Source organism: Plectropomus leopardus, chromosome 16 (genome assembly GCF_008729295.1).
Source record: "Plectropomus leopardus isolate mb chromosome 16, YSFRI_Pleo_2.0, whole genome shotgun sequence".
Lineage (NCBI taxonomy): Eukaryota > Metazoa > Chordata > Actinopteri > Perciformes > Serranidae > Plectropomus > Plectropomus leopardus.
Genome location: NC_056478.1, coordinates 15981028 through 15996642, shown reverse-complemented (window position 1 = coordinate 15996642; position 15615 = coordinate 15981028). Strand labels below are relative to the sequence as shown.

At 39.3% G+C, this 15615-nt stretch overlaps 2 protein-coding genes across 2 annotated transcripts; both read right to left on the bottom strand.

Moving 5' to 3' along the window:
- Positions 1–10344: 10344 nt before the first annotated feature.
- LOC121955574 (leucine-rich alpha-2-glycoprotein-like) lies at positions 10345–11722 on the bottom strand. The gene is made up of 2 exons (XM_042503593.1): positions 11619–11722; positions 10345–11497 (listed from the first exon to the last, which is right to left on the bottom strand). The coding sequence occupies exons 1-2, from the start codon at positions 11630–11632 to the stop codon at positions 10489–10491; spliced, it is 1023 nt and encodes a 340-aa protein (XP_042359527.1). The 5' UTR covers positions 11633–11722; the 3' UTR covers positions 10345–10488.
- A 1511-nt stretch (positions 11723–13233) lies between these two features.
- Positions 13234–15229, bottom strand: LOC121955463 (leucine-rich alpha-2-glycoprotein-like). The gene is made up of 2 exons (XM_042503433.1): positions 14867–15229; positions 13234–14377 (listed from the first exon to the last, which is right to left on the bottom strand). Exon 2 carries the CDS (start codon positions 14373–14375, stop codon positions 13377–13379), a length of 999 nt encoding a protein of 332 aa, XP_042359367.1. The 5' UTR covers positions 14376–14377; positions 14867–15229; the 3' UTR covers positions 13234–13376.
- Between the last annotated feature and the right edge of the window lie 386 nt (positions 15230–15615).

The window sequence follows — 15615 nt, the reverse complement described above, 5'->3', positions numbered from 1 at the left end:
ACCTGCACAAGCACCTCTGTAGGTGACGAATTAAAGGAATGTATGTGCAGTATAAATATTAGCAATAATGGAAATATGATATTCATAACTACATTTTCATTTGTGTATAATCATCTAAAATTAAGAATTGCTGTTGTTTTTCTTTTTTTTTTAGCACCTTAACATGAACTGCATTTCTACTGGTTGTACCAGCAGACACACAATGAGATGGTCATCCCAAATTTCTGACACTGTCAGAAATTTATCCCAGACTGTCTTTGATCCCAAAACTGTGAGATCGGCCATCCCTGAACCTCTCTCACTGTGCGACATAGGACCACTGTTTTAGAGCCACGACCAACATTTCTGTCACACTGGTCATCTTTCATCCGGGACAGCCCAAAAAAGCACAGTCTATATCAGGCTTTAGACCTGTTGTCCCTGTTTGTGGACACTTTTTTGTGACATCTAGTGTTAGCAAAATCACGTACACTAATCCATGTAAAAACAAGATGGCAGTCGACTCTCTCAGTCTGCAGCCGATCTGACACCAAAGTGGACTTGGTACAAAATCTGATCAAATTCAGTCCAATAGAACTGCTTGCCTGGAACATACAACAATAAAGTTTCGAGCCGTTGGAGTTTTCTTCCGTGGTACGCAGCCCACTCCCCGCTTGGCTTGTACACTTAACATTGTGATGACTTCACAAATTTTTAAATTGTAACAGTAAAGTTGTCCCAAATCTAAAAGCATAATGGATCAAAAAATCATAATAGAAAGAGTCATAACTGACCTTGTTTGCAGTTGCAGGTGTCCTTTCAACAGTTTTACAGACGTCTCTTTTATAAAGGTGGTCTGTGGGGAAAATGGATTTTTATTCCCAATGGCCACTGGGAAAAATGTGCTGCAAGGGAAAGCAGCTTTCCTGGGGACCTGGTCCTCTTCCACGAGGTCCGCCATTTTTCTACAGTAGCCTGGAATGGACAAACAAAACACTGTTTCTAGATAAGGCCATTCGCATCTCTGCATCTTCACATATTCACGTTTCAGCTGGCTGCATCTGCAAACTCAGAGCTAGGTGCCATCGAATCCTGCACACTAGATCTTTAACACTTTGTATTTTTAAAGCTCATATACAGAAATTTAAAAATAACAATCGAGCTAACAGTTTTCCCCTGTGGCGAGTCTTTATGCTAAGGTAGGTGAATCACCTCTTCACTCTGGCTTTGTACCTTCAAGTTTTATTGATCTTCTGATTTAACTCAAACTTTTAAAATATGTCTTTGAATGTGAAAGTGAATTCAAACTATCAGTAACAAAAAAAAAAAAAATATCGATTCAGCTACTTGTGAAGGTCACAAGTGTGCAGCATCACTAATTCCCGGCGGCTTTGTTTGAAGCCTTTCACTGAAGGCAGGAATATAATATGAAATCCCTTCTTTACATTCCTCTGTTAGTTTTTCAGGCCGAGTCCCCCCCGAGTGTAAAGCGAAGACTCATTTAGCAAACATGAATATGTAAATGAAAAGTCAGAGTCCTGCTGTAGCATTTCATGTTGTTATTACTATGTGATGTTTTATGTTGTCATTTTTGAATTGTCATTTGAGGACGTTGTGTTTCGTGCTGCACTGCTTCACACTGTTGTGCTGACTGCTTTGATCAGGCGTCGGCAGGCTGAAATAACACCCTCTGAATATCTGCTGAGAACAGTCTCCAGATGAACTTGGGCTTTAAAGCCAGCTGTGTCCACCGACGGCGTCAAATAACTCGTTCAAATTCAAAGCTTGTTAAAGCCGCCTTAGTTTATTTAAAAAGAAATCCATCCATTGAATGGCTTTTTTTTTTGTGCAAATTAATGTAATTAGACGGCTATAAAAAACAACACATAAAAGAAATAAAAGACTCTCCCGTGTACCATGGTCTGCATAATAAAGAGCTACAACTGGGCCTGCTTACTGTCTGGTTCAAGATGTTATTTCTTTCTTCTCCCTCACTTAGCTCATGCCTTTCGCTGACGGCCTCCACTTCAAAAATGGCTTACAAAGGGCAAATTTCACTGCATCAGCCATGTTGTAGCGTCCCTGTGTCACTTCTGCTGATAAATGTATGGACACCTAATTAAGAAAATTGGCCTTGAGAGACCAAAGCTGTAGTGACTGATCTGACCTGCTCGCCGATACACTTGCCACTGCTGATTATCTCATCCTGAGACAATAATGTTTTATGAAGTGGAACAGCCTTGTCCTGCAGGGGCGTGCAATAATGATTACTATTAGGGCTGCAGCTCATAAAAACAATTTTTTAGTGAGGGCACCATCAGACTTATAGCTTCTCTGGAACATAAAAAATGTTGTCTGTCACAGAATGACTCAAACATGCATTTTCAATATGTCAAATTGTGACAGCTTTGCATTATTTTAATGCACAGCCTTGGGCCTGCGGTTAATGTGACACTCAAAGTATCATTCAAAAATGTGACATCAGTCTTAGGAAAAAATGTAACAGCCCAACCCAGAATATTGATTGCAGCCATATAAATAAAACTCAGTTTTGCATCGTGACATATGGCAGCTTTTCCTTTAAAACAGCAACATATCAGAAATTTCTTAATAAAGTGCAAGAAACATCATTTAGCATTTTGAAATCAAGCTTCTTTTTGGAAATATTTGAGAAAGATCACATACGTACTCCCAGATCTCCGCATACAAGGTAGGTAACAGCATTTAAGCAGTTTCACATTTTGGGAAATACACTTATTTGCTTTTTGGCAGAGAGATTAGAAGATCAATACCACATTTATGTCTCAGTTGAATATAAAGCTCCAGCCAACAGCCAGTTAGCTTAGCTTAGCATTACAACTAGAAACAGGGCAACACCCAAAAACAAAATCTACTTACCAGCACTTCTGCAATGAAACCAGCGGAGACTTCAGAAAGATACTGCTTTATCCATAGTGGAGCTAACCCAAGTGCTAGCTGATAGCTTGGTTAGCACAGTGCATTTAAAGTCCAGGTTAACTGTGATAATGCTAACGCTAATTTTCACCAGCAAAAACCAGGTGCTAAAGTCACAAACACTTTGAGACCACTCTCAGAGAGCTCCTAATTTAGACTAAACGTTTTCTAGCATGAAGTCCGAGCCTGAGAGTGATTTAGGGATGTTGTTAGAGCAACTCTGAACAAGTAAGGAACAGAAACTTTTACCTTTAGTGAGGAGCACAGACATACATATAAGTACACCCAACATCCGGGGTTGTCAAAAGCGTCAACACTGTCGCCATCTTGCGCCGAGGCTTCTGACCAGCTGCCTCACTGTGTCAGCACCTGGACTGCCAAAACGTCTTTTTTGAAGATTTTGTTTTGTTTTTTGTCTGTTTTTATACATTTAAATGAATTAAATACAATGTCAATCATATATATATATATATATATATATATATATATATGCATCTTATGTAGATAGTAAATATCAGTATATCAGTTCTATGACTAATTCATGTTAAAGATTATAAGTGTGTTCAGTTTTTATCCACTGGTAAAGATAATAGCCAGATGGTGGGAGCATGAGGAGTTAATGTTAAGTTATTTTGTAAATGAATAATCTTAGGAGGAGAGAGATAGCTGGGAAAATTATTAGAATACTATTGGAAAATTAGGTAAAAATGTCCAGAGAACTATATTTATAATTATTAAAATGTAAAAAAGGATGTTTTACTGTTCTTAAAAGTGCTGACAATTTAAATGAATATATAAATGTATAAAAGAAAAAAATATTTTTATAAATTAAATAATACAGTGTATGTGTGAGTGAATATATACATATATATATATATATATATATATATATATATATATATATATATATATATATATATATATATATATATATATATATATATATATATATATATATATAATATATATATTTTGGATTCCTTATCAAACTTATATTTACTCATAGAACTAATATTTAGCATTTTGGGTTAAGCAGTTTGATATGAAAACTTGCATTTTTTATTTAACCAGTAATTCTATATTATAAATACATGTCTGCCATTTGTAACAAATCAAACTGCTTGAAAATCGTTTGAAAATTGAGTTATGATGATATTAACCATTGATACACCTCTGCCTCCACTGTCTAATGCAGTGAGTAGATCTGGCTGCCACTGGCTAAAGATGGCGGCTGCGCTGACAATGACCAATGGACTGGAGCGGCGAAGGTTTGGTCTATGTGTCTAGCTGTCATTATACTAAGCTTGGCTAACTGGCTCTGAGCTCTATAATAAACACACAAACATTCCTGAATAATTGATAACCAAAACAGAGATCTTTGCAGAGGCACGTCAAATGCATGAATCAATAAGTTGTTAAATGAATGCCGCCCACACAAATGGCCTGACCCCTTCTCTGTCCTCATCACTGTCATATGATCCCACTCAGTAACCATGACCTTGTTGTTACATGCTGTGAACAAGTTTTTATGGCCGCAGGCTCCTCTGCATGGCTCTGCGCTGACCACTCCAACAACAGGTGAAAGGTCTGTTATAGGCACTGCATTAAGCCCCTCAGGACACATGGAGCCAGATGATAATCCACATGAGCACAGTGTGAAACGATGTCAGTGAGCCGACATAAAAACTCATTGCAAAGGAAATGAGGAGTCATTGGGAGATTTAGACGTCAAACAGTGATGAAATGTCTTGTCCTTGTCTTTTGTGCTCAGAGGTAATTAAACTCCCTCAGCTCCGTTTGTCCCCAGCGTGGGTCACTGTGGGTGATTACAGATGGATGATGGATGGCAGTGAGGGGATCAATCTGCCAACCCCAGAAAGAAAAATTACAGAGTAAGACACAAAAGGAATAGTGGTGAGCAGACTATACTAGAAAGATTTTTCCTCTCATAGCAGCCTCAAATCAAAGCTGCAGGGACTGTACACAGCGCATCGCTGCAGAGGAATATTTACATAGTAATTAAAAAGAGTGGATGTGAACAGTCAGATGAGAATGGAGGAAGTTGGGGGAGGTTGCAACCCAGTCGCCAGAATAAATGTTTCAGCAAACCACAGATATTTAACACTTGTATGTTATTATATAGTGGATATATTTACGTTTAAACAAGACTGTGGTTAACGTGGGGTTATGTTTAGACATGAAAACCACCCTTTAATGGTTAGGAAAAGATCATGTTTGGGCACAAAGAAATAGTATGTAAGATTTAAGGGGATTTAGTGGCATCTGGTGGTGAGGACTGCAAATTGCAACCAGCGGAAATTTTTTTAGCGGGAGTCAAATTATCCACAAAGGATTCGTCCTCTCCAAAACAAACAGACAAGGTGATTAAAACCACTTAGAGCACTGAATAAAACAGTTTCATGTTACAAATCATGTATTTCCGTTGCTGTGTGGCATGTCGCTGTGGCGGCTCATCAAACAATAGCTAATGTGTGGTCACCTTTTTCTCCGGTAACTGAAGATCTGGACTTTCAAGAGGTTTTCACTGGAAGCCCAATTATCTACAAAGGTCTCATTTCCAAAGCAAACAGACACATAGTTTGAATCTGCTTGAAATACTGAATAAAGCAGTTTTTATGTTACAAACTGTTGTTACTTTGGCACAGCTCATTGCAGATGTGGCCTCTTGATGAACCAGATATCACCTGTTGGATGCACATTGAAAACAAGGCAAGATGGCATCAGGTTGAAATACTGCAATGATGTTATGTAAGGAGCACGAGTGCACCTATAGGCCAGGCGGGAGGGGAAGTGGATGGGTCAAACAAACTCGGACTTTAATGCAGGAGTCCAGTGTTTGCTTCCTGTCTGAATGTGACGTCTTTTTTTTCGACACCTACTCATGTGCGTCCTTCCTCCAAACCTAACCATCCATGACTGTCGTCTAAACCTAACTATCTGTACCAGCATGTGTGTTGTGGACATGTTCTGTTATTTCCTAAACATAACCACGCACATACGTTTGTTGACATCACAGTAGCATCATCCTGGAGTGTAAAGAGAAGACGACAAAGGATACCTAAAACGAAATATTTGGTTGTGGAAGCCAACTGACAAAGCTGCAACATGTGATGACTTGGGATGACAACGCGTTGGCTATTCGAGCCCGTAGTCTGTAGTCTTTATGATGTGTTAAAGCACAACTTTTTGCCTGAGATGGGCAACAAGAGGTGACACAGAAGTCATCCTTCATTGGGGCTAGTTCTTTCAATTTCGGTTTGGTGTGTCGGAGCCTATAATCAGAAACTTAGGAGTTGTCTGTCCTGTTGGTTAGTCATGCTTCTCATTGGCAGTTTTATCAGCTTTTTATTCCAGCCTTAAGCCAAATAAAAACAGCCGCCTCTGTCTGAGAAAAAAGAGCACCAACCATAAACTGATGCCTGATCTTTCTTAACATGCGTCATCACTGCTACTTTGTGTCCTCCATTAATGCTGTGTTATTGTCGTCTCGATATTTTAACTCAATACTTCACACTTTCTCCCACATCTGCCAGCGTATTCATCTGATTCTGATGAATAAACAGCTGTTATATTTCTTTGAAGGTTAATGTTTTCCATGTGGTGGCTGTCTGTAAGTGTGTGGGGGTGTTGAGGGAACCTCCATCAAAAACCTTTATTCCAGCCATAAAGTAGGCTCGATTTGTGGCAGGGTGTTAAACACGGCGTCCATCTAGGAAGAGCCTCCTAATAGCCCATTTCCCTGGAGAGCATAGGAGGCCATTTACAACAACCAATCATACAGTCGGGGAAGTGGCCTCAGTTCTATTCGGCAATAATGAGATAATGCACAAAGGCAACAGCACATTTCTTTCTCCATGTTTATGTTGTCAGGTAGAGCGGTGATTTATGAGCAGAACAAATGCATGTAGGATTGTGATAAATGAAAATGCCGGTTAATGCATGAGATCTTGCTTTTTTTCCACTCACCACCTTATGCTTAAAATTGATTAAACATGCTAGATGAGGGCTGAAAGCTGCAATGCATGCTGGTCTGTAACATGCACAGGTTTGAGGCATAAACATAATACTAGCAGTCCTCAGTAAAGAAGCGTGGGAGGTTGATAAAGGGCTCAGTGGGAGTGTTTCACTGTTGTTAAGTGCTTGCATAGTAATGGCCTCCAGCTTCTGAAGGCAGCCACAGTGTGACTCCTCTCACCCACCTTCAGGTAAGCTTTTAATGAGTCGAACAACCTCTTTTCTTATTACAACCAGAGCTCAAACACACAGAACGTGAGAAGGTGACCTGTGAAATATCAAGGTTGAAGAACAAAGGTGCACCACTGCAGTGAACAGATGTGTGTGTGCGTCATGTGTTGGAGGAGAAACTTTCATCTTGGGAGTTTCTTTTCTTTGTTTATGATTAATTGTACTTCAGCCTGTAATTTTTGCTTCAACTGTAGTGTTGTGACACTTAATCAAAAATAGAGGCAGTTATGAGGGATGGCGGGCTAATTTTCAGTAGCATAAAAAAAAATCTGATCTTTAAGCCAAAATAGCAGTGCTGCAATATAAAAACCCCTCGTACAAGTCTTATGTTAAAAACAGTAGTTTATGGCAACAACTTAGATGATTGATTATCTTGAGCCTTTTAGGACAGGAGTATATATATATATATATATATATATATATATATACACCAAGATCATGACTCCTAAATTGAACACAGGTGGACTTTATTTAACAAATTATGTGACTTTTGAAGGTTACTGGTAGCACCAGGTCTTATTTAGAGGCTAACAAAGGGGGTGAATACCTACATGTGCATGCATTATTGTTTTTTTTTGATTGATTTTTTTCTGTTTGTTTGTTTGGGTTTTTGGGGTTTTCTCTTGAATTGTTTTTTTTAAAAACAAGCTTTTTCATTTCACTTCACCAATTGTTACTATTACAAGTAGGTTTATTAGAAAAATGTCAATAAAAACATTTAAATTACAGGTGAACAAAACAGGAAAAACACCAAGGAGGGTGAATGCTAATGCGAGGCCCTGTATTTGTATATATTTATTTCAAATGGATGTTTCTGTATGTGAACACAGCATGTTGTTGATTGTTTATGATGGATTTACTGGTCTTGAACATACTGTGGCTTTGTTGGGGATGACCTGAGTGTGTGCACTCTGACTTCAATCACTGCACCTGTGACAATTATCTAGTGCTACTCTGACTGTGTGGCACCTGGGATCATCACTTGTTCTTACATGTCCTAATAAAAACTGTGAGTTTAAACATGTACATGCTAAACCCACTTATTAAGGATTTTTAAAATTTTGCAAAGCAGGGTGCCTTTTTTTTTTTTTTTTTTTGGAGTTATGACTTATTGACAAAGCAAATGGGATATCTAACTTGTCCCTCCTTTTTTGGTCATATTTGTCCTTGAATTCAAAGATCACCTGTCCATCCATCTGTCTGTCTGTTTTTGCAATGATCTCAAAGCAGGCTGAATTCTTTCACCATATTAATCTCTCAATTTATCTGCACCTTTGCTCTAAGGTCTCCTGCTTTTAAAATGTAAAATTTTGCAACTTTTTCTCAAATTTCTCGAAATCATACTTTTGTAAACTCACCCCAGACTGTAGGGCCTATCATCCCAAAACTTTGGCAGGATCATCTACAGACATCACTGATCTAAAGTTATCTAAAAAAAAATTGATACATCAGTCCATTTTGAACAGAAAGGGACCCAATTAAATGATTGAAATAAAAGAAAACAAAGACTATACTGGGTTTATCGACTGAAAATTCTGAGAAATCTTGTTTTAGCTAATTATTGCAAAAATGTCAAGTAATTTGTGTACAATTATGTCCTAATGAGTAGCACTCAAAAACAATCATGTCTCCATTATTACAACACTGAGTCAGAAAGGCCACAGTCAATTTCAAGTGTGTCTGTGTGACCTTTTAGATTTCAGTGTCAGTCAGTCATCATTAGCCGCCAGTAGGGCAGCGAGCCAGCGAGCGAGCAGGCTCCATTCCTCCATACTGATCAGGAGAAGGAAGCCTCATTTATCCAATGTACAACCTGCCCACCCCTACACACTTACAAAAATCAGAGCCTTGGGGATTCGCAGGAGCAGATGGAGATTAAATGTCTTGCCCCAAAGAGCAGCATTAGTTATTAAGGTAGAGGAGAGTACTTTTGTTCACTTTCCCCAAAACAGATGTCTCCATCCTGGGGGAATTATCGTACCAGCACTTCCTCAACCTTTAACCTCCAGGATACAATTCAGAAAGGTAGAATGAAAGACATACATCAAACCCCAGAAGTTTTGCCTTTACTCTTTATGGAGCTTTAACAAACACAGTTTAATTTTCATAAGTAAGAGCCTCTGAGGAGGCAATGTATTATATTTTATAAGAGTAATAAATTACATTTATGGGTTGCACTCACTGTGATCAAGGCTTGATGACATGAGTGTGTGGGCATACTGTGCAGAGGATATCAACACACATACACATTGAACAAGAGACCTAAGGAAAGACAGAGAGAGAGAGCGATATTTAAACACACCCAGAAGAGGTCAGCTGGAAGACTCAGCCATTGCACTGCCCACACACTCCCACATGCTCAACATCATTAAAAACAAAAGGGCATGACTGAAACAATGCCGCAATCTGTGATGCAACCAACACCAAGTGAGACAGATCTGTTGGAGTAAGAATTCACCGTAAGAGTCTCCAAAAAAATACCAAGGAGGGAGGGAAGAGCGCTTTGATTTCTGGCGATTCTGCGACACCTCTGTGTCCATTTTTTGTCTTAATCACAGCTTTTTGTACCAAATGCTCTCTCGAACAAAGTATGATTAAAATTCTAGTTTGTCCATGCTTTAAATTACCTGGAGATTATGTGCCTCACACATCAAAATCAATACTTATAGAATATATTAGCATCATGATATGCTTTGGCACATTTTTGGCCGGGATCTACTAAGTAAATTGATTTTTTAATGACCTGTCTGTTCAGCTCATTGCTTTGGAAATGTATTGAGTGTCTTACGCCACCCAGTGGGCTGGACAGTATCCAAACAAAGGAGAGCTCAAGGAGAGATCATTCTGGACAACAAAATAATCAAGTTTTATTTCAGCCTTTGACACAGTGAACAATTTGTCGATATACGTTTTAGTGGAGTATAGAAACTAAGGGATGGTAATTTTTTTATCAGAGTAGGGGGTGGCTGGGGTGTGACTTTTTTTCCCTGTTCTTCATAACCCTTCCTAGAGCTGCAAATCTTTTCCCTTGAGCCTTCCCAAGTGACTGGGGGAAAAATGTCGCAGCTCTATGATACATGACCGGGTAGCATCAATTGAAGATGCAATGCCTTTAACTTGAATGTCAAAAACAAACACAGGAGATTAGATTAGATTAGATATTTATTTGTCCAAAATATAGAAAAATGTCTTTGGCTTCACAAAGACACAATGACATTAGCACAACTCCCTCCCCTCTCGTAAATAGTGAACAATCCCTAAACGTATTATTTAGTGATGTCCACATTACTAATCTTCAATCTTTTGAAGTCCAAGCTCACTCTCAGTTAAAGAGACAACTTGTCGGTTTTTAAGAGCTTCAGGCGCTGCACACGTCACCTCCTCCAAAAAGATGACATTTTGAGAATGGACAGTGAGCCACTTCCACAGATACTCCATCTTCTCATCACACCTCCAGGGGTTACCTGTTAAGATCATCCGGAAAAAGATTTCTTTGTCATCCAGCAGCCCTAAGGGGAAATTCTGCAACTGATTCCCATTTAGCAGCAGAAGTTCAAGATGTTGGAGACCCTGGAAGAGGGTCACTGGCAGCTCTCGGAGCTGATTCTCATACAGAAACAGTTGGGATAGCTTCAGGTTGTGCATGAAGGTTGTAGGTTTCAGGGAGGTGAAATTGTTACCAGCGAGATTCAGTGTCCCCAGGTGGTGCAGGTTCCTCAGGGCGTCAGGATGCAGGTCTTGCAGACTGTTGTCACTTAAGTCCAGATTATCCAGATTTGGCATCTTTTGAAGCAGAGTGGCAGGTATACTCGATAAACGGTTTCCAGACAAATCTAGCCAGGTCAGGCTACTATTGCCGGTAAACCACTCAGCATCCGCTTTTCCAATCAGATTATTCTTCAGCACAAGACTGCGTAGTGAGGCATGGTCGAAGACATTTGGAGGAAGATGAATCAGACGATTTCCTGTCAGATCCAACGTGTCCAAGTGAGGAACGTCCTTCAGTAGATCTGAAGGAAGGCTTGTCAGGTTGTTGTGATAAAGCTGGAGGTAGTTTAAACGGGGCACAGCACTCAAATGGCTGGCTGTGATACTGCTGAGTTTGGTGGATTGGATGGAAAGTCGAGTTGTGTTGGAGGGTAAACCATCTGCTGGGAAATGTGTAAGAGAACTTTGGCTGCACACCACCTCTGCACCTGAAGCTGGGAAGGAACAGGAGCACAGATCTGGGCAGGAGTGGGCGCATTTAGCCAATGCAGCCAAAGTCAGGAGCATCAACAGGTTCATCTTTAAAGCACTGCACAAAGGAACACAAAGTATAGGAGACAGATATCAAGACAATCTCAATCTAGATTATTAGGCATTTATGTGTAGTCTCACTGCATTGTGAAACTAAGATCGTAAATGCATAATCTTACCCAAAAAGGCACATCAGAGTTCCTCTTGTTTTTCACTACGAACTTGATTTTATACAGTTTTGAGATTATGTTGTTCCTAGCAATGAGGACAAAATGTTGCAAGAGGCAAACAAAACAGAGCAAACAAACTGGCTCATCAGCCTGTGAGTGGTTACTTTTCTCTGTGCAGTCCAAAAGTACCACACATAAATCAATATTTTCTGTTTTCATTCCTGCAAGAACATTTTTATGCAACAGCATAAGTGATTCGTAAATATTTGATGTGTTCAAAAAGTTTTTTGCTATCTTCGAAAAGTGAATGAATGAGGTTTTTGATTGAATTTCAGAATTTAATCAATTTTCATAATCACATATTCTTTAAACTTGGATTTCTCCTTTTAAAGTTCCTACAATCTGTTGAAGGGATACCTCGACATGTGCTTTTTTGTATGAGAAGATTAACATGACTCTCATATCTGTAAAATATGAAGCTAAGGTAGCTGATTAGCTTATCTTAGCATAAAGACTGGAAACGAGGAGACAGCTAGCCTGACTATTCAAAAATCCTTCCACCAGCTCTTCTAATGCTGCGTTTATATGCAATCAGGGAGACAGAAGACAGCAAACTGGATATAATAAATGGACAAGAGCAGGACAGTAAAATTAGACAAGACCAGCATAGAATAACAACAACAGTAACAACAGAAATAACTGCCATTCAATGTCAAAATATTTTCACTTTTTTCAAGCGGCAGAATTTACATCTGGATGTTGTGTAGCATCTTCATGCAAGGTGGAAACACAGGCAATCTGGACAATTACAGGATATTACTACAAAATAACATAAACTAAACACCAAGTTATTTTATTTAATAGCCTGTATTTTATCCCAATTGATGAACAATATGGCATCACCATTGCAACATATCGTCATGCAAGCTTTTACTGTTGGACTGTTTGTTTTTCCTGTGCCATTCAGAAGGTATAGAGTGCTCCAGGGAAGATAGGATCACCCTGGTTTTTAAATTTACACCATCTTTTTGATATTTTAAGCCTAAATGCATAAAAAGCTAACATAGGGCTGTAAATGAAATGCATCACGGTCACATGACAGCCCCACCACAATGAGGGTGTATAGATGTTCAGTGCAATATGGCATGACCACTTTTTAGCAAACACCTTTTTTGAGACATGTGAAGGCTTCAAAATTTAGTGGGTGATATACTGATGTATTTTATGTCATAGAACAAAATGTGAAAGTCTCTTCAGCTTGTGTGAACTATAGACCTTATTTTAGGCATCTAACCAACAACCCATCCAAAAAAAACCCCAAGACTTTAAAATGTGCTAAAATGCTAACTCATTTCCAGTTTTTTGGACTCATGCTTGGAGCACTCTTGTCCGTCTGCCATCTATGTCTGCCTAATCACATGTGATCGCAGCATTAAGCTCACAGATTAGTTGTGTCTTTTGTGTTTAATTCATACAAATTGGCAAGTTTTTGTTTTATAGGTTGGCTTGCAGACATGAAAGTGGTACAGACCTTAGCATCTAAAAAAAGAAAGTGACAAAGCCCAAAATATCACAATATTCCAACAACACATCTGATTTACAACTGAAGACAGAAAGACGGAAATTCTTAAAAGCTCTTTTTATTCGTATCATATTTAATTTTACATTCAACAAGAGAATGTTTTTGTGATTGTAAACTAAGGCAGCTATAACAGGCTGAACTGGATACATCACAATATCAGATAACCAGTATAAGGACAGAAAAAGTTAAGACTGAAGGTTTAGTTCACTTTCTGTCAGTGAAATCACTGACCGCCCTGCCAGAGATTGCGGTCCAGCACATATGAAGGTCTCTGGCAGGAAGGCCTTCTTCTTGTTTTTCTGAAGCCATTTCCAGAGGTACTCCAGCTTCCCATCACACAGCCACGGGTTGCCGGACAAGTCCAGCCCCTCCTCGTCCAGGGAACTCAGAGGGTCCAGCAGACCTGCGGGGATGTTGCTTAGCTGATTGTCTTCCAGACTCAGGACTTTGAGCTGACTGAGCCCCTGAAAAAGGTCTTGAGGGAGCTTGCTGAGTTTATTCTGAGCCAGGAACAGATAACCGAGGTTTTGGGTGTTTTGAAATATAGATGCATCCAGTGTGCTGAGCTTGTTGTTTTTCAGGTTTAGCCTCTCAAGTTTGGTCAGCGTGTCCAGTGAATTTGCTGAAATCTTCTCCAGACGGTTGTTGGCAAAGTCCAGATTGTCCAGGTGAGGCAGCTTTTGAAGCAGAGCGGCTGGGATCTTTGTTAAACTGTTCCCTGATAAATCCAACCAGGTGATGCTGCTGTTATCAGAGAGCCAATTTGCATCGGCTTTCTCAATAAGATTATTCTTCAGCACCAAGTTGTGAAGCTGAGCGTGGCTGAAGACGTCCGCAGGCAGGTCGGACAGCTTGTTTCCTGTGAGATCCACAGTTTCAAGGTGAGGAACACCTCTGAAAAGATGCGAGGAAAGGGTCTGCAGGTGGTTGCTGTACAGGTGGAGCCCTTTCAGAAGGGGTGTGGCATTCAGCTGCAGCTCAGATATCGTGGTGATGTTCGTAAACTGGATGGTTAGCAGGGTGGTGTTCCTCGGGAGACTCTTCGAGGGGTACTCTGTCAGGGGAACCTCATTGCAGACCACCTCAGCTCTTCTTTGGTAGCACTGGCAAAGTGGCGGGCAAGACAGAGCGCCATGGCAGAAATATGCCAAGCAGAGAAACGCAAGGGCGCACCAGGACTTCATTACTAGACGGAGAGGACATAGAGAGTCAAAGATGGGGAGGAAAGGACATCAGAGGTCTTATATATCCCAATTAATCATTTCACAAATTGCAAAACATCACATATCACTTTGAGTTCATGCAACATGACGTACAGTATGATGGGTAACAAAATAAAATGCATGTCCATGCACATGATGTTCAATATAGTGAGTAACGAAAGAAAACATTTGTCCATGAACATGATGTTCTGTACTCTGAGTAACAAAAAAAAACTTATGCCCATTCACATGTTGTTTGGTACAGTGGGTAAGAAAATAAAACATGCTTTCATGCACATGATGGTTGATACTATGAGTAATAAAATAAAACGTATGTCCGTGCACGTGATTTTCAGTAAACTGAGTAATAAAATAAACTGTATATGATTTTTGGTAGTCTATTATGAGTGACGACATAAAACGTACATCCATGCAATTATGTTTGCTACTATGAGTAACAAAAGAAAACTTACTGTTCTTTTCCAGTTGGATGTGTAGCAGCCAAAGCGCTCCTTATATCAGATTCAGCAGTGGTCACTTGCAAATTACTGAGTCATTTGGGGAGCACTATCCCCCCAATCTAATCATTACTTATTGAGTAAACAAGAACCCACTCATTACACAGTCATTCGTCAAGGACAGGCAGTTGCGACAGACTGTGTGACTCTAACCTGCAGGGAAAGTACAAAACCTGGAAACTTAGTTTATGTTGTTTTATTGGATATATTACAATTGTCCTTCAAAACTTTAGATTCTGAAATATGATGTTGAAGTTTATGTTTTAATGTAAACATATACAGTTTACCATTGTGACGGTTTGTGACCGAGTGAAAAACTAAGTTATGTGTTAACATTTTTTTGTACTTTGGATTTTTTTCAAGGAGAGGAGAGAGGGAGGGAGAGCCTGCAAGAGAGAGATAAAAATGCATGATCATCAGTTTAAAATGAGGTGGATTTTATTTATTTTGCAAAAAAATTAATTAATAATCTGAAAAGCTAACTAGTTCATGCCACAGAACGTTTACACATAAATTATTCACATGAATGCAAGAGTTAAGAGTTGCTTTAAGTTATGTAATCGTAAGCACTAAACAAGAGTTTACTGAAAGCCTTATTTTACACCTTAAATTTGAGTGAATTTACTTAAAAAAACACATGAAGAGTAAAATGTGTCTCCATGATTTTACCTTTGACATGGAGTAGATGTATACTATAGCATGAA